This window comes from Spironucleus salmonicida, chromosome 8 (genome assembly GCF_000497125.1).
Source record: "Spironucleus salmonicida strain ATCC 50377 chromosome 8, whole genome shotgun sequence".
Taxonomy (NCBI): Eukaryota; Fornicata; order Diplomonadida; family Hexamitidae; genus Spironucleus; species Spironucleus salmonicida.
Genome location: NC_090603.1, coordinates 681,328 through 698,600, shown reverse-complemented (window position 1 = coordinate 698,600; position 17,273 = coordinate 681,328). Strand labels below are relative to the sequence as shown.

Here is a 17,273-nt window from a genome sequence, read left to right as displayed (position 1 = left end):
ATTATCTGTCGATTTTTCATATACTCCCGAAGATCCAAAAATATTAAACCTAAAAATGACTTTTCCTGCATCTGAAATATTCGCTAATAAAGTACTCGCAAAACTGCTTTTAAATAGCCAATTTTGATCCTACTGACCTCATTTTGCAGTAAATCTCCACTTTAATATATTTTACTAAATACTCTAAAATAGACAGTTTTAGTGCATAAATTTGCATTTCCACCACCTTACTTCATCTCTTCATTCAAAAATGTCCCCCTCTAGCAAATCAATATTTTTCAGCATTCCTCGTTTCGTTACGTGTCGGATCGCCTCTTCCAGCTCTTGCTCGCTCCAATTAAGGGCCTCTGCTCGCCGCTTCAGCTTCCGCACTTTCGCAGCCTTCGCCTTCCCGGTCGAAACGTCGCTGATCTCCTCCTCGTCGCTGTTGATGGGCATGAGCGACTCATCAAAATCGACTATTTACGCCCGCCCCTGGTTCGAAATTAACCCTGCTAGGGGGTCCTAAATTCCTCTTTTTGCGAGCTTGACGATCAAGTTTAGGAAGGTGATAAGGTCGACATAGTGGCCAGAAAAAACTGCGCTCTCCCTCTTGACACCGTAGTGCTGGCTGATGATCTACTTGAGCTTCTTGCTAGCAACGAGCCCTGACCTGTAGTCATCTAGCCAATAGAAAAGCGCGCTTGCGGGACAATCGATTATCGCGCAGAAGCGGTAGCATAGGTATGCGAGTCGCTGAAAATCTTTGCTCTTAAATGGATTCTGTGCACGATTCAACTAGACGTACTTTATTAGGTTCTAGATGTCCAAAATTGACATGTGGGGGAATTGGATTTGTAAAAGCTAGACTGCTACTTGTAGGCTGATTGCGGAAATTGTATGAGGAATTTCTTTAAAAAAAGGTATTCCATCCTCATAAATGTCTTTATGTGGTTATATACGGGGGTATCTGAACCCAGTCTCTAGTTTTATGATTTGAACGTTTTCTATGTAAATCTGACCAAAAAAAGCTGCATCGAATTTGCACGTAAAGTCAGAGTTATGGGGCTCAGTTTTCTTCGTGCCCGCTATGCCGAAGTCAGGGGCAGTATGGAGTAGCTCTTACTCATCTGTTAGTGAGATTCCGCATCCCATTAATGAAATTGTAGATACTACATAAATAATATTTATATAAATATGAAATTTTAGTTTTTATCTAGCAAGATTGATAGATGATACTAATAATAAGGATATAATAGTTTTGTATATAAATTTAGATTAATAAATTAGTTAAAACAACATAGTTAGTTACCATTCAATTTGTTATTATCAGCTTTGGAATATGAATATAAAGTAATAATTCTTAATTTAAAAGCTAATTCAGTGAAACATAGTTTTTATATATTGGAAATTGTAATAATTCTTTTTATTAAATTGAGAAATAAACTAGTGCATCAATCGAACTTATGGTTAAAAATTAATTTCATAGGTGATATATTATATAGTTTGCGATTAGTTGAAATTCTAATATTTTCCTTAGTAAAATTTTAATGCAAAAAATTATTTTGAATCTATTGTTTTTATTGTATTTAATATAAAATAAAAACAAACTGAGTTGTAATCAATCAAATATTCAAATAAATGCACTATTTTATCTTAGTAGTTACTTCTTTTTCTCAATCTAACGACTAAGTGGGCTTTATTTAGATTCATCACATTCTTAGATTGTAAAACCAAATCTCTTTTCATATGACTTTAATATTTAGTTCATACGATTTTCTTTATCAACCAGTCTTATTTATGACGTAAGGTTCCTTCTGAGAGATGACTAAAATTATAATGCTTACATTAATGGAAAGATTGCTCACAAATATGACTATAAAATTATATCAAACCATAATTATGAGACAGGTTTCTTTAGTTTTTTATTATATTATACACATTATGTTTTAATATTTAACTAAAGAGATAGAGTTAAATTCACATTATTAAAATATATTACTAAAACTAATAGGATTTCCAATATTTTATATATTATTTTTAAAAGTAAAATACATCATAGTACTTTACAATTCTCACTCACCATTTAAGGCCACTTTCATCTAACAAACTTCCTAAAGAACTTTATAGAAATTTGTCATTGATGATTCTTACTCTCTCCATTTTAGGACTAAATATATCATGATGAAAATTAGCTTTTCCACTCCTAGATCGAGTTTACAACTCAACATTACTAGTTCCACCGATAATTGATGATTTTTAACGATCTCTGATAGCTGGAGGAGCTAATATACTTCTATCCTCTTTTGAAGCAGATATAAAATCATATTTTTTAGGTATCTTCCGCGTGTAACCATTTCCAGGTACTCGCTCTATTGATGCTTCACTCGGGAACTCTTATTTCATATTTTATTTGAAGCTTCCTTCACCTGCAGTAGTATTAAAATGCTCATGCATTAAAGATGAGTTATTGGCCCTAGAATGATGTTGAACATCCTTCTAGAAATCAAAAACTTCTGTTTAGAGAGGAACACATGCATTATTAGCAGAAAGCTTATAACTGTTTAATTTACTATTATTTTCTACTTAGTGTAAATAATTCTCATTATTCATGTACACTTCTGCTTCTTGTTCTAAATTTAGACTTGAAATTAACTGTTTAAGATTAGAACTATTTTCCTCTAAAAATAAACCAGTTTCCACACTACAGTTAGGAGCAAAAACAGACAAATTTTTTCTAAATTCGTTTTTATTACCGCTTCTTTTATATGATTCTATTAAGGCTGCTGCTGCAGCTGTTTTTCTTCCATCAAAACAACGTAAGAATGCTAATTTTGCTATATTTTATTAAGGTGATGTGATTTTAATGTTTTTAAACTGATTTACTACTTCTTTTTGCCCTTATTTCAGTGACTTTCTTGGCATATAACTAACTGAATTTGAACGACCATTTGAAGTATTTCCATAATTTTAAAACGAAATTGATGAAGTTGTATGTTTGAAATAATTTTTTATTAATTCTGATGTGTTTTACTTATGTGCATCAGTAGCATAGTGATCAATTGTATTAATTTCGTCTTATTTTAGATTTAAGTTAAGTTAGGGTGACAATTATTATGGTTGCAATGCCTCCAAATTTATTTCAGGATATTTTTATGATTCTTAGCATTTAAGTTCCTCGTTAATTACTGTTTTTATAACATCAGGAACTAATGTTTAATTTATTATAGAGCTTCCTTATTATTTAAAAACCACTTTCTCTACTTCTTAAGCCCAGTTATCTTCGTCACGTCGCTAACAATAGTTGCTTGCTCCTGGAGAAGATAACAGCTATCTAACAACCTAATCTTCCAGTACTTCAGGAATAATTGATTTATCACCTTAAACGCCACCAGAAAGTGGAATTTTACTTTTATGGTTTAGATGTGTATTATACTCACAACTGGCATCAACAAGTATTTCAACCGCTTCTGGAAGCTCTGGGATTACGTCCTAAACAAGCTCTTTCAAACTTTACCTAGTAACGACAGAGTCTTACGTATATGCTAACTTTAAAACATCCTTTTATGTTTTAAAGCGCTCCTAACAACGCCTTGCAAACTATGCTTGAGCGAGTCGAAGAAGGTCATTTTTATCTAATTAAGCCTCTTTTATCTATATTTTTGTATTTAAGTTAACAGAATTTTACATATTTTAAACAGTGTAATCTTCTAATTTTCTTGAACAAACTGGGCGTGATTCAGATATCATTTTCTATAAATTTTATCTGGTCATTTCGCTATTTTAACTATATGCATCAAAGATCTCTGCTGCATCAGGTTAGTTTATAGGCACATTGAGCATCTGCATTTAAGAGAGAAAAGCTGCCTTTGTTATTTTCTAATTTCTATTCTTATCCATCTACGAGAAAAACTTATTCTTTCCGACTGTTTCAACATGTTCTGATATTCGTGTCTGAGCATTATTCTTATTAAGCTTAAGATGCGGTGCAAAACCATACTTTTCACGTATTTCAGATGGTGTAGTCATATTTTGGAAAGAAGCGGAAATAGTAAAAGTAATCTTTATTTATATTATAATAATTAAGCTGAAGAAACGTAATAAAATTTGAAAAAATACCACGCAGAACAATGCATTCTTCTATGCATCTTGAATATATTAATCTTATTCATTAAAGAGTACAATACGAACTTAATAAAATCTGGTTAATTATTGTTAATATTAAGATTAATGCTTATTTATTTGATGTATAATGACGTATTTCTAGTTAAATAATCGTCATAAGTTAAAAATAAATTTCATACATTATCTTTTTCAGATACTATTACATAGATGTTAAAATATTAATGTTAAATAATAATAAACATTAGATATTCACTAGTCTGATACTTTGTTCATAAATTCAATGTAAATTTTTACAAACTAAAACTAATATGATTATATATTATATCATTCATTATTATTAGTTATTTTATATCAAATCACAATAAGTAATTTTAAAAACTTAATTCTCTTACTTTTAGTATTACATAAGCAATTATTTTACTAACTGTTAATAAATATAATAATACTTAATAATACTTAAGGTAATATTTAAAAATGAACACGAAGTTACTTTGCCCTATGAGTGCTTTGCCTTCGTCACCTTCTAAATCAATAGCCATTATTTATACTGGAGGTACAATTGGAATGTCTAAAACTCAGTCTAATACTTTCCATATAGATCATGATATAGTTAAAAATTCTTTAGAAAGTAATCCAATATTCCATCACGCTTAAATGCCTCCTTTCATGCTTTTTAACTTAGAAACACCGTTAATCTCATATTAAATGGATCCTGGCTCTTGGATGATGATTGGAAATGCAATTTTTGAAATTTATGAACATTTTCGTGGATTTGTTATCATACATGGTACTGATACTCTCGCATATACTGCTTCTGCTTTAAGTTTTATGTTCAAGAATCTGTAAAAGCATATAGTTTTCACTGGATCACAGCTTCCACTTAGTAATGTTTATTCTGATGCATATTTCAATCTTGCAGGTTCAATATTAGTAGCATCTTAACTTTAAATTCCAGAAGTTACTGTTTTCTTTTCAAACAAACTTTATAGAGCGAACCGTGTATAAAAGTATTCTGCGTGGTCTCTTGATGCATTTGATTCAGCTTAAATGTAACCACTGGCTGAATTTGGCACTAGTCTTTCGTTTAGGCGAGACTTAGTTAGAAACTTTAAAGAAGAAGAATATGGAAATGGCGATTTTAGCGTAGATCCAGTTTCTTCTAAAGTTGGAATGGTCTATTTGGTTCCTGGCATTAAAGTTGAAATGCTCGACTCTTATAATACTTATAAAGGATTGATTTTATAAGTATTTGGAGCTGGAAATGGAGGTGACGCTCAAGTATGTAAAAAGTTAAAATAGTTACATGATGGAGGATGTGTCATTGGTCTGGTAAGTCAGACTCACACTAGTATGATTTCTGTAGGCGCATACGAGGCTAGTAATTAGCTCAGAGAGGCTGGCTGTATTAGTGGAAGAGGCATGACGCCAGAGGCTGCTTTTACGAAACTTTGTTGGTTAATGCAAAGAGACTTAGATTAGAGAGAAATAGAAGAATTATTCTAGCAGAGTTTAAGAGGTGAACAAGGATGATTTTGCTATAAATATTTTAAATTAAACATACATCTTTATAATTTGTCCATTTTGATTACTTAGAATTTATTCTAAAACAGATGAATACAAATTTATTCACATACTTAAAAACTTAGTATAGACATAATATTAATAATAGAGTATAAATTATGAAAACATAACATATATTTTTTAAATGAAAGACGATCTTAAAATTTAAACTCCTATAGTTAATCCTTAAAGAAAGCCATTTAAAGCTACTCAGTAGAAAATATATAAAAATTTGTCGCTATCAGCGATCGATTAAGCTTCAATCTCACATCAACTTAAATATAAACAGCTTTTTATACTTTAATCATTAAACCCTATCAAACAAGCATAAATATATCAAAATACGCAGTCATAATCAAAGTTTAAATATTAATCGACAAAAGAATTTTTATCTAAAGATCGTCTTAATAATTCTCGATAAACAACAAGATAGTTATTATCCAAGTAAGAGTTTCATTGGAGTGATATGTGAATAATAACTATATTATATAAATGAAATTTTCGCCATAATGATCACTAATTCGTATCATTAATATGATTAACCACTATTAATCAAATCATTTAGAGAATCCTTACCTTAACTAGTAAGAAGGTTTTAATTCTTCAATTACGTTAAAACTATACTAGACATATCATCATCACCATTGATCTCTAGCTTTGGCTATTTAGTTTCCTTTTCACAACACGCTCCCATTTTTATAATTTGAAATATCAGATAAAATATTATTATTTGTTAAAAATAAATTATTAATAACTATTTGTTTATAATTAAATAATTTTTGTATCTAAAATATAATATAAATATGGATAATAATAGTTAAATTGCAAAAATGATAATTATTTTAAATCTCTTTTTACAGAATTTTCAAGCATGTTATGATTAGTAAACATATATTCAATTAGACCTCTAAAAAGAAATAATAAACGTTTTCTTATCATCTACTAATGATTCTAGATGTATTTTTCCTGATGGAATTATGGGAGTTTTGTAATTTCCCGATGATAAAATGGATGTAACTTAAATTTTCAATGAATTCAATTACTAAACTACAAATACACTAGTTTTTAAATGCACTAATTGCGTTAGATATGACTCAGCTTCCGATATTTCACTAGTTATCGATTCGATTGGTACAAGTACAGAGCTTTCAGTTGGAGCTATACAGAACCTGAGATTTGATTAAATTCAATGCCAAAATGTCTCAATACTTATTGGGTCTACTAACTAAATAGTCACAGCTAATTTTAAATGCTTTTAGTTAGCCGGTGCTGATTCTTTTAAAGAGGCTATTATTTAACTTTACGAATCTTCTGAGTTGATTCTTGAGTTTGAGTCAGGTGTCGTCAGTATTGATTCTGATAATATTGTTGTTACTTTTTAAAATTCTGAACTATATTAAGTATTGATAAATACAGTATATTCTATTGTTGTAAATATTAAAGGTTCTATATCAAAACTGTATTTTGAAACTTAACTTAGCATATAACATTAAGCATTTGAACACCAAATTAATATTTTCGATGAAATTAATTTTGTTTTATATGAAGACCAAGTAGCATTTAATCCTACATATAATAAAGATCGTCTTATAGAATTGTAAACGTGGATTTAAGCCGAATCTATAAATGAATTTTTGATGACAGTTACTATACAATATTAAAACAAGGTATATGTGCTTAAAGTTATAGAAAACATAGATAATATGTTAAAAATGAACCGACTCTAATGTAATATGGTAGTAGATTCTGAAAATTGCTAAGACCTAATGAATATTATGAGTACCCTAGATGTTAATTATGTTAAAGCTTTTTTGACCATTTAATATCTCTAAAATAAAAAGGTTGTTAACGCCGCTGCATTTTAAGTAACCCATAATTATTTGTCTTGTTTTAAAGATGTTTCTGTCAATATTCAAAATTCGGTTATAAAAATACACTTCTTAACATTAGGCAGCTTTTGCATATTTGCAACAAGTGCCGATACTAATTTTATTACTTATGGCTATTTAACAAAATAAGATGTTGAACTGAATTAAAACTAGTAGCTTATAGCCTAGTTTCAAATAGAAAATTATAATTCAACATAACTTACTCTAGATATCCCAATTGACACAGAAACCTATAACACAGCAATTGCAACGGTATTGCTCCATCCTTACTAGTATAGATTAAGGATTTAGACTGGTTCTTATTTCCAAAGTATACTGATATCTCAATTTGAGGTTGATATGCCACCAAATATATGGTTAAGTATAATCTTCCTATGCTCATATTGTATGTTCATGATTGTTTTCTCTATACTCCTTGTGGTATTTGAAACGATGCTTAAAGGCAAGTTTTTAAGTAAGTTTAAAATTAATAAATAGTTTAAGAAACTAGACGTAGAGGATTTTTGAATTCACCTGATTGATTATGTTTTGTATTAAAATATTATTAGCTTAGCTACATTACATTTCCATTGTCAAATCCCATTTTCTTTAGGTTTTACTATACAGCTAGGGAGTTTCATTTATCTCCATCTATAGTTCCTAATTCTATCTAAAAGCTAGGCAAATGCTGTCAAAATTACTTAATTAACGCGAGTTTCTCCATAAAATTGAAATTTACAAAAAGCTCAGAAACTCAACTACTACGCTCTACACCAATATATCCAAATTCTAAAGTTCACTGGTCCCAATTACACAGCTCCAGGCTCCAACCACCCTGAACGACATACCCGCTCACGCATGTATTCCGGAACTGCCGATTGCGGCCTCGTAGTACCAGTGCAACGTTGCTGTTGCCACAAGCGCGCATTGAGGGACCTTTGCCGCTATCGAAGATGCGCGCTGTCCTATCAACGCAGAGATTTTATGCATCGAAGCTGCCCTGCATCTGTCGCGTATCCTAGTCGTATTTACGCACATTACGCTCCCTACAAACACGCTCCACTACATCAGAAATGTAGTTTGCCTTGCAGCTCGCTCGAATCTTCCACTGAACTTCTGCGTCGAAATTTGGGTTCAGGAAATTCGTTTTGGGTGCCAGTGGGGGAGATTTTTACAGGCAGGAAGGCATCGCACGAAAGTTAGTTTTCGCAGATTAGCTCTTAAATGGGGAGGCAGTTTGGTGTAGTTATGGGTGTATGAGTGTTTCCAAAAATGTATGGTCGTTCCGCATTAGATGGATAAAGAAGTGACAAATCTATAAAAAATTATAATAATATGATATATCAAAAATGTATAATTAAAAATACTTATTTTATATATAATAATTTATGTTGTCCCTTCCTTTAAAGTAATGCAGTTGCCAGTACATGAGAGTATGGCCTACTATTTCTCTAAACTATCAACAATTTATGATTAATCAGAGATTTAAAATCAGGCATAGCATTATGAGTAATGTTTTAACGATTTTTACCAGCTTACAACATATCAAAAACCTAAATTTTTAGTTAATTCTATAAAAATGCATGCAGCTTCAATTTTAATTTAGACGCGTGAATCTGAAAGAGAAAGACAAGAAAAAGGCCGCTTCCCTGATGATGCAGTAGTCAAAGATAGCTATTAAGAGAAAAAGGCACAAAAGTTTTCTGTGGAGAATCATGCTGACTTTTAAGTCTCTCCATAATAACTTGAAATGCTTATCTTAGCACCCTCTGTCGATTTTACCAATATAAAATCATGTTTTAACTCTAAAAATCCTGAAGTGGATGACGCAACATACGAAATCGTTGAGATTATTGGTTATGGTGGGGGCTTATCCGTAAAAGAGTGAAGTTTATATAAATTTAATATGTAAAAATCCAAATACAATCAGATGGTAATCTTGACGTCAACGGCGGCAATGGAGTCGTCGAAAACTAGAAGAGGGTTCATATCAAGCTCCTGGATTTCAGGGAACTTGGTAACGAGTTGAGAAAGCTTAACTAAGATATCAACAAGTCCGTCAATATCAGATCTGGGTTGACCACGAACACCTTCTAATATGGCGTTGATCTTGGTCTTCTTAAGCTGTTCAAAAGCTTTTTCTCTAGTATAACCATAAGAAAGCTCGAAGGCAACATCCTTGACGTAGTTAGCATAAACACCACCCTGTCCGAACATGATCATAGGACCAAAGTTGCCATCACGATTCATACCAACGATGACTTCAGTAGATTTGTTTTTCTTAGTGAAGTCAACCATCTATTATACTTCAACACCCTTTAAGATAGCACCAGATGGACCTCTAGTCTTAGCATTATGCATGATTTCATCAAACGCAGCTATACATTCTTCTTTAGTCTTCAAGAAAAGCTTGACACCACCACAATCTGATTTATGCATAATTTAAGCAGAAACAATTTTCATAACAATGGGATACTTTAATTCGTCAGCAAATTTACCAGCTTCTTCCTTAGTAGCAGCAAGCTTCGTTAATGGGGCAGAAACACCCATAATCTGGAATATTTCAGAAGTTTCGTGAGAAAGTAAAACAGTACGATCATCTTCACGAACTTCTTTGAAAATCTAGACAATTCTGTCATGCTTCTTCTGATCTTTGAAACCACAAACATCACCACAGTCAGATGCTGCAGAAGGAAGAAGACGGAGCTTAGCATAATCGCAAACAGCACGAATGGCTTAGAGAGCTGGCTCAGGGAAGTCATAGTTGGATATATTACCAGTAGCAAGGATTTGAGCAGGGGACTTCATAGTGTCACCACCCATGAAAGAGGTAACAATAAGTTTGTCAGGGTTCTTCTTCTATACTTCAACACAAAGTCTAGCAACTTCATCAGGCTGAGTTTAAGCCTAAGGAGTAACGAGAACAAGGCAACCATCGACATTTGGGTCGGTGAAAGCAATCTCCATAGCCTTAGCATAACGATCAGGGGTAGCATCACCGATAACGTCAACTGGGTTCTTAACAGACGCTTCTTCAGGAAGAGCTTTTCTGAGAGCATCCTTGGTGGCCTCAGTCATTTAAGAGAGAGAAACACCAAAAGTTTCGAAGGCATCAGTAGCAATGATACCTGGTCCACCAGCGTTTGTGATGATAACAAATTTTCTGTCTTAAACAGCCTTAAGAGTATTGAAGTTGGTGTTGGAGAAAAGACGGGCAAGAGAGAAGAGTTCGGACATAGTCTTGGCACGGATAACACCAGCTTGAGCAAAAGCGAGATCGAAAGCAATATCGTTACCAGCAAGAGCACCAGTGTGAGAAGATGCAGCGGCGGCACCAGCCAAAGAGGTACCAGATTTGAGGATGATAATGGGCTTTTTACGAGAAGCAACAGATACACGTTCTAAGAAAGCGGGACCATCAACGATGGATTCAAGATACAAAAGGATAATTTTAGTATTATCATCTTCGCAAACTTCTTCAATAAGTTCAGTTTCGTGAACATCGCACTTGTTACCAAGAGAGATAAAGTTGGAGAAACCGATATTGTTGGCAAAAGACCAGTCGAGAATAGAAGTAAGCATAGCACCAGATTATGAAAGGAAAGCAATAGGCCCCTTTCTGGGATGGCGAGAAGCAAAAGTACAGTTAAAACTAGGAGTAGAAACTCCTAAAACGTTAGGACCAACAATTCTCATGTCATATTTCTTACCAATAGCAACGAGCTTTTGTTCAAGTTCAATACCGTCACCACCTACTTCCTTAAAGCCAGCAGAAATGATAACACAACCACGAACACCCTTCTGGCCGCACTCTTCAGCAGTAGCTAAGCAATGCTTGGCAGGAATAACAAAAACTGCTAATTCAGGGGTCTCAGGACAAGCAGTGATATTAGGATAAGCTTTGAAACCATTAATTTCAGGAGCCTTAGGATTGATAGGATAAACCTTACCAGTATAACCGGATGTCTTGATATTATCAACAACGGTATAACCAACCTTGCCAGCAGCAGAGGAAGCACCGATAACAGCGATAGAAGTAGGATTAGTAAAGAATGCTAATTTACCCATTTGGTGAAATGAAAGATTTGATTATGTTCAAAGATTTGAAAAATCTTTAATAATATGGCATTAATATATACTTATTAAATTAAATTTTATTATTAAGGCTAATCAGTTACATAGGTTTCGATGACATCAAATTTGAATAATATACAAAATAAATCTTTTTAATTATATATTATAATTTTGTGATTGTTAAAAATTCTATCAGTATTTTTTATTGATATTATCACTGCGATTACGTATTCTATTGTAAATATTAATTAATCATCCAGGTATTGTGAATTGTCACAGTATTAAAAAAAATAACATATCGATACATGCAACTAAACCTTATACAAAATAATGTTTACATGAATATAATTCTAATATAATATAATTACGTAATTATAAAAAATATATACTTATTGCTTATAATAACTTATTCGTAGGTATAATTGCAATAACATTTTATGAACTTTTACTTAATTTATGATATAAATTTATTATATTAATGAAACAATTTGATACTCAAAATAATATATTATAATATTAATTCTTCATATTGTACGAAAGTTATAAATGACCTCTATTTTATTTCTTATCTGTTATTAGTATAATACTATGCCATGATGTTAATAACATATTATAATACTCATATATTAGACCATGAATACCTTAAAGTATAGTATAAATTTATCATGATTCTTAGCAGTATATTCTTGATTATCAAAAGCAATTTTGTTAAAAAAATTAGTATTGATAACCTATATTAAATTTGATAACCTATATATTTGTTGTTTGGATGAATGTAAATAATTAATAGTCTAGTTTCATTTTTAATTTTATATAAACTGTATATTAAAAAGTTAATCATTCGAATCTGGTAATATAATTACTACTTAACTCCAATTAGTTAACAATTTAATTTATTATCTGATATTAATGCTTGTTCCGTGGATAGCATGCGTCTCTATAAATAATTTGTATTCTTTAATTACAAATTCAATCTTTTGAAATAGCACAAATAATTGCGTTATTTACATCGTTCAAAAATTATTTTGATATTCGACTATCATTAATATAAAACTAGCACAATCCACCTTATTAATTTTAGTATTTTATTACTTCTATTTCTCGTACAATAGAAAGTCCAAAATCTCCAAAAATAAGCTACATTTCTAGGATATATTCTGTAAGTGCTTCCTCTGCACATTTTTACAAAATACAGTTTTCTGATCTTAAAATTCTTGTATTTAAATGATTTTTAAGAAATAAGATAGATAAATTATCTAATACTTTCTAGTCTAGTTTAAAACTTTTTGCTTTCTCTTTCTTAAATATTGGGTATAGTTTTTTGAGAAAATCATACATACCATTTTAAATAGCTTATGCAAATAAAACCTGATAATTATTGCAATCAATCATTTTAAATACTTATACTTATGAGCGTAGAGTAGTATTTATCTGAATCTGCTGTCTAAAATTTGTTGGTTATTATCGTGTAGATAAATAACGTGGAGTTTTGAATTCAATATTATGATTATTTTATACTAGTGGAATTTGAAATGATGTTTAATTATTCAATTTACAAGGCTAATTTTTTTAGAAAATAGATGACAAAATGTTGTTTTAGTTTGTTACTATAGATGATTTAAACGAATTAGATATTAACATAGACCTTGACCGTTAAGACTTAGTTAAGCTATTTGTAGATTAATTCTAAGTTTCTTACAAGAAACTTTTAGAGAATAGTAAACTCATTTTAATATTGATAGATTAATCAATGCTTATTAATATATTATAATGGATAAAATGCTTTTTAGTAAATTATAAAAACAAAGTTTTACTAATTTTTATTTATAATAAAAATGAATAGTAGAAATTCTATGAAGCAAATTATAAATTCAGCTTCTTTAAGTTTCCTTACTTTATAGTTACAAAATAATAAGTAATATTTAATATATGAAATAGAATGGAAAAATAATTACATGCATTTATTTAATTATAAAAGCTGTTTAATTATTTATTATTAGTAATTCCTAAGATATTGCTAGATTTAAAAATGTATAGATCTTTATATCCAACCACAATAAAGAATGAATATCAATAACCAAATTTATTTTTTGTTTGATTTTTTAACTACAAATATTTAGTAATTTGTATACTATGTATTGAGTCCATTATAAGAAAATATTTTTTAACATTATCATAACAATAATAAGTATTGAGAATTTGACCGAAATTAATTATGATCGAAATAATGAAAAATTGATTTATACTCCAATATGAGAAATTAGAAAGGATGAAATTCTCTAAAAATACTATAATAAACTGAGTTATATGGTAATAAAGCATTAAATGGTAAAAACGTTTTCTTCACTAATTAGAAAAAATGTATACTTAGCAGTGAAATTATTTCCTTGTGAAGTAAGTAACAATTTATAAAATCTAATATATTACTTATAAATAATTCATTAGAGTTCTACATGAAAGAATATAGTTTTAAGCAAGTCTTTTTTATTGAAGTAACTATTGTTTAGTCCTAATTAATAAAATATCTCTTTTGTGAAAATATTTAATTCAGTAAATTCATCTTAATAATTCTCTAATAACTCATATAAGTTAAGTATCATCTTAGCTTTAATTCCTTTACAACAATAATTAAATAAACTTCTTAGCTGCTGGATGCTATGATTTCTCGACTTGTGAGTAAGCAATGCTCGATATAATACTGAAACTACAGAGACACGTTGGGATACCTATGTGCACCAGCATCGCAATGTAGTAGTCAGGCGCGAATATTCTGTTGAAATTAGGGAGCATGCACGCGTCTAACTGACAGTTGAACTCATCGCTCCACATGAGTTTCTATGCAGAGATGGAATTTCTTACCCTTATCATTCTCTTAGCTGACACGAGGTCATCAGTAGAGATATATTTTGGACGTTGATTTATAAACTAAGTAGAATTGTTGAAAATCCGGCAGGTTATCGAGCACGTGAACTACTAGCGTTTAGAATAGTCGTAAAGTAGCTTCTGGTGATGTTAGTGGACAGATGCTCGATAATTTTGTGAGTAAGAGATCCGGGTGTTGGTACACGCTTCGTCACCAACGGCACCTTTAGGTAGCGTGTAAGTTGCCGCTAAAAGGCCAGAAAGAAGGAATTCGTGTCAGAAAATTTATTGTAGATTTATTCAGGTTAAACTGCTACTGTAGCGCACTGTCCTCCCCGATGTATGCTTCAGTAGTGGTAGTTCCAAAATAGTCTTCGCTGACAGCCTTGTTAGCGCATTCGGTGTCCCATCCCGAACACATCGATGGAGAAATTGCGTATCGCTGGTCGTGATCGTCCATCACCACTATGATAGCGTTGGAGTGATTGCCCTTCAGGAAGGCAACCAGCTTCCCGAGCTACTTGTCGAAATAGTTGGTCATTTTGACATACTTAGGGCTTATCGTTTCGTCGTAGTACTGAGGCTGGTCGAAGACCTACTAGCTTGAGTGCGTGTCAATAGTGAACCAGTTCGCGAAGAAATGCGTCGAAATATTCTAAATTTGGAGCTCAAACTGATCCTTTGTAATTCTATCCGCGTCCCAGTCTGAATTTGTGAAGTTCTCAAACCAAGGGGCCTTGGTGGGACAGCAATACTGCGCATTCTCGAAATCTCCATTGTACAGTATGTTATGCTTGGCATCGAACTCTGGAGGGGCAGACGAAGTGTAAGCGGTCGTGTAGCCCAAATAATTAAAGAACTTTGCTAGAGTGAGGTGATCCTTGCCACGCTGCTACGTGATGCCGATTCCGTGCCGGATGGGGAAATTCCCCGTCTCGATGCCGAACCAGCCGAGAATGGTGGGGCCGCCAGGGAAGTTTACCCCGATATTGGTGGAGCCAAGCTCGTTCAATCTGGCCAAATTCGGCATGGTGGTTGCGTTGAAGGCTCCTCCGTTTTGCTCTTCCGAGAAGTCCTAGTCTTTCAACAGGAGCAGATTGGCCGAAAACGACCCTATCATCACGAGAACGCTATTGGGCATATCCTGTTTAGCGACCATTTATTCTGCCATTACCTCCTCTTCGCATTCGCTAAATTTACAATAAACGTCCCGGGAGTCAACGAAGTACGGAAATTGTATTACGTCACGATTGTCAATATAGAATATGTCCTTTAGAATCTGGGGCATCGAATGCTCTTCCCTAATCAGAGACTATAGCCTATTCTCGTTTATCTTGTACGTGGACAGTGATTTCCAGAGGTACCAGTTGGCTGGTGCGGACTCTACTATCCTTGAGTCTTGGCCAGTATTGGCGAAGAACGTGCAAAAGAGAACTCTGTATGTGAGTGCTCCTATACCAATTAACGCATCAATGTATGATAATCAATATTTTCGTGGGTTTTTATGGTGTCGTCTGAAGCTTTAAAAAACCTACTTCCAGTAAATGTAAACTATAGCGCTAGCAGATACGACCGCAAAGCCTATAACCGCATTGTATAAAATTATGATGAATTTAGCATCGATAATTTCCTACACAATAAGGTCGAATATGTTGTTCAGCTTCTAAATGGTTACCTACTTCAGGTTAGTAACCGTATTATCCTTAAACACGCTTACCGAACCAGCGTATGTTTTGAAATAACTATGTGTTAACATAAGCAAACTGCCTACATTCATTGCATAGAAAGCCATGTAGAATGAGTGGATAGCCAGAATAGTTAACACAATCATGTAAGTAAATACTGGTTGAATGCTGCACTTTAAGACAAAACTAGCCCCAATCTGCAAAAAACCTCATAGAAACAGCAGTGTAGAAGAAATATTGACAGTAGGAGTGGATATAGCCATAAATTACCAACAGAATGATGTTCTCCGTACGAATTATCAAAAAAAACAATGCAGCGGACACAATACGATTATAGATAAAGTAAATAGCATATGCATAATAAAATTTTAACATTTTCAATAGTATATCATTTTATTTAGGTCAAATTAATATTATTTTTAGTAAAATCATCCTAATAACAGTGCTATATTTAATTATTAATTAAATATATTTAATTTTCGAATACAAAATAAATCAGTACTTTATAGCAAATAATAAACTTTTATGTAATACTTATGTAAAATATATGTTGGATGAAATCAAAAACGCTATATAAATATCATTCTATTGCTAATGACGCTATTATTGCAAAAAATTCTACATCATAATTAATTTTATAAAATGATATGTTTTAATGCTAAATAGTTGAAGTATTTTTCTGAGCAATGTTTAATAATATAAGTAAACTAAATTCCATTAAGTAAGTTTTGCATAGTATGAATAACTTAAATTTTTTATGTAAAATGATTTAGCATTTTTAAGTATTATAAATTTTTTACAATATTTTTATAATATTTTAAAATTCCCTTAAAATTACAGAAAAAAATAAACCTTTCAAAACCATAAACTGCTTGTTATTATCATTAAATCAATTAAAAAAAACAATAGTATAAATTAATAGGATTAGAAGAGCTTTTATTAATATACTTTACATATGCTTCACTACAATAATAATGAAATCTAAATAAAATAATTTTAAAATTTTTAAGTGATTATTAAATTAATTTTATGCTCATAAGTAAAAAATAATATTTACTTGACAGGAATCCTATACAAGAAGCTTTTGAAGTAATAGTTTATATACATGAAGGTAAAATAA

The 17,273-nt window shown here is 31.6% G+C and overlaps 11 protein-coding genes across 11 annotated transcripts; 3 read left to right on the top strand and 8 right to left on the bottom strand. All coding sequences in view use genetic code 6, as the record gives it.

Annotated features, from left to right (window-relative positions):
• Window positions 1–240: 240 nt before the first annotated feature.
• Window positions 241–1,134, bottom strand: SS50377_28112 (uncharacterized protein; the record flags this gene model as incomplete). The annotated part of the gene is made up of 1 exon (XM_067911888.1): window positions 241–1,134. One exon carries the CDS (start codon window positions 1,132–1,134, stop codon window positions 241–243), a length of 894 nt encoding a protein of 297 aa, XP_067760910.1.
• Window positions 1,135–2,058: 924 nt separating this feature from the next.
• On the bottom strand, window positions 2,059–4,008 carry SS50377_28111 (uncharacterized protein; the record flags this gene model as incomplete). Its single annotated transcript, XM_067911887.1, has 1 exon — window positions 2,059–4,008. One exon carries the CDS (start codon window positions 4,006–4,008, stop codon window positions 2,059–2,061), a length of 1,950 nt encoding a protein of 649 aa, XP_067760909.1.
• Window positions 4,009–4,578: 570 nt separating this feature from the next.
• SS50377_28110 (L-asparaginase) lies at window positions 4,579–5,634 on the top strand (the record flags this gene model as incomplete). Its single annotated transcript, XM_067911886.1, has 1 exon — window positions 4,579–5,634. One exon carries the CDS (start codon window positions 4,579–4,581, stop codon window positions 5,632–5,634), a length of 1,056 nt encoding a protein of 351 aa, XP_067760908.1.
• A 556-nt stretch (window positions 5,635–6,190) lies between these two features.
• On the bottom strand, window positions 6,191–6,358 carry SS50377_28109 (uncharacterized protein; the record flags this gene model as incomplete). The annotated part of the gene is made up of 1 exon (XM_067911885.1): window positions 6,191–6,358. The coding sequence occupies one exon, from the start codon at window positions 6,356–6,358 to the stop codon at window positions 6,191–6,193; it is 168 nt and encodes a 55-aa protein (XP_067760907.1).
• Window positions 6,359–6,467: 109 nt separating this feature from the next.
• Window positions 6,468–8,060, top strand: SS50377_28108 (uncharacterized protein; the record flags this gene model as incomplete). The annotated part of the gene is made up of 1 exon (XM_067911884.1): window positions 6,468–8,060. One exon carries the CDS (start codon window positions 6,468–6,470, stop codon window positions 8,058–8,060), a length of 1,593 nt encoding a protein of 530 aa, XP_067760906.1.
• Window positions 8,061–8,328: 268 nt separating this feature from the next.
• SS50377_28107 (uncharacterized protein) lies at window positions 8,329–8,823 on the bottom strand (the record flags this gene model as incomplete). Its single annotated transcript, XM_067911883.1, has 1 exon — window positions 8,329–8,823. The coding sequence occupies one exon, from the start codon at window positions 8,821–8,823 to the stop codon at window positions 8,329–8,331; it is 495 nt and encodes a 164-aa protein (XP_067760905.1).
• Window positions 8,824–8,943: 120 nt separating this feature from the next.
• SS50377_28106 (uncharacterized protein) lies at window positions 8,944–9,420 on the top strand (the record flags this gene model as incomplete). Its single annotated transcript, XM_067911882.1, has 1 exon — window positions 8,944–9,420. One exon carries the CDS (start codon window positions 8,944–8,946, stop codon window positions 9,418–9,420), a length of 477 nt encoding a protein of 158 aa, XP_067760904.1.
• A 38-nt stretch (window positions 9,421–9,458) lies between these two features.
• Window positions 9,459–11,600, bottom strand: SS50377_28105 (Acetyl-CoA synthetase; the record flags this gene model as incomplete). The annotated part of the gene is made up of 1 exon (XM_067911881.1): window positions 9,459–11,600. One exon carries the CDS (start codon window positions 11,598–11,600, stop codon window positions 9,459–9,461), a length of 2,142 nt encoding a protein of 713 aa, XP_067760903.1.
• Window positions 11,601–12,575: 975 nt separating this feature from the next.
• On the bottom strand, window positions 12,576–13,334 carry SS50377_28104 (uncharacterized protein; the record flags this gene model as incomplete). The annotated part of the gene is made up of 1 exon (XM_067911880.1): window positions 12,576–13,334. One exon carries the CDS (start codon window positions 13,332–13,334, stop codon window positions 12,576–12,578), a length of 759 nt encoding a protein of 252 aa, XP_067760902.1.
• A 1,345-nt stretch (window positions 13,335–14,679) lies between these two features.
• On the bottom strand, window positions 14,680–15,756 carry SS50377_28103 (Sulfatase; the record flags this gene model as incomplete). Its single annotated transcript, XM_067911879.1, has 1 exon — window positions 14,680–15,756. The coding sequence occupies one exon, from the start codon at window positions 15,754–15,756 to the stop codon at window positions 14,680–14,682; it is 1,077 nt and encodes a 358-aa protein (XP_067760901.1).
• A 181-nt stretch (window positions 15,757–15,937) lies between these two features.
• On the bottom strand, window positions 15,938–16,528 carry SS50377_28102 (uncharacterized protein; the record flags this gene model as incomplete). Its single annotated transcript, XM_067911878.1, has 1 exon — window positions 15,938–16,528. The coding sequence occupies one exon, from the start codon at window positions 16,526–16,528 to the stop codon at window positions 15,938–15,940; it is 591 nt and encodes a 196-aa protein (XP_067760900.1).
• Between the last annotated feature and the right edge of the window lie 745 nt (window positions 16,529–17,273).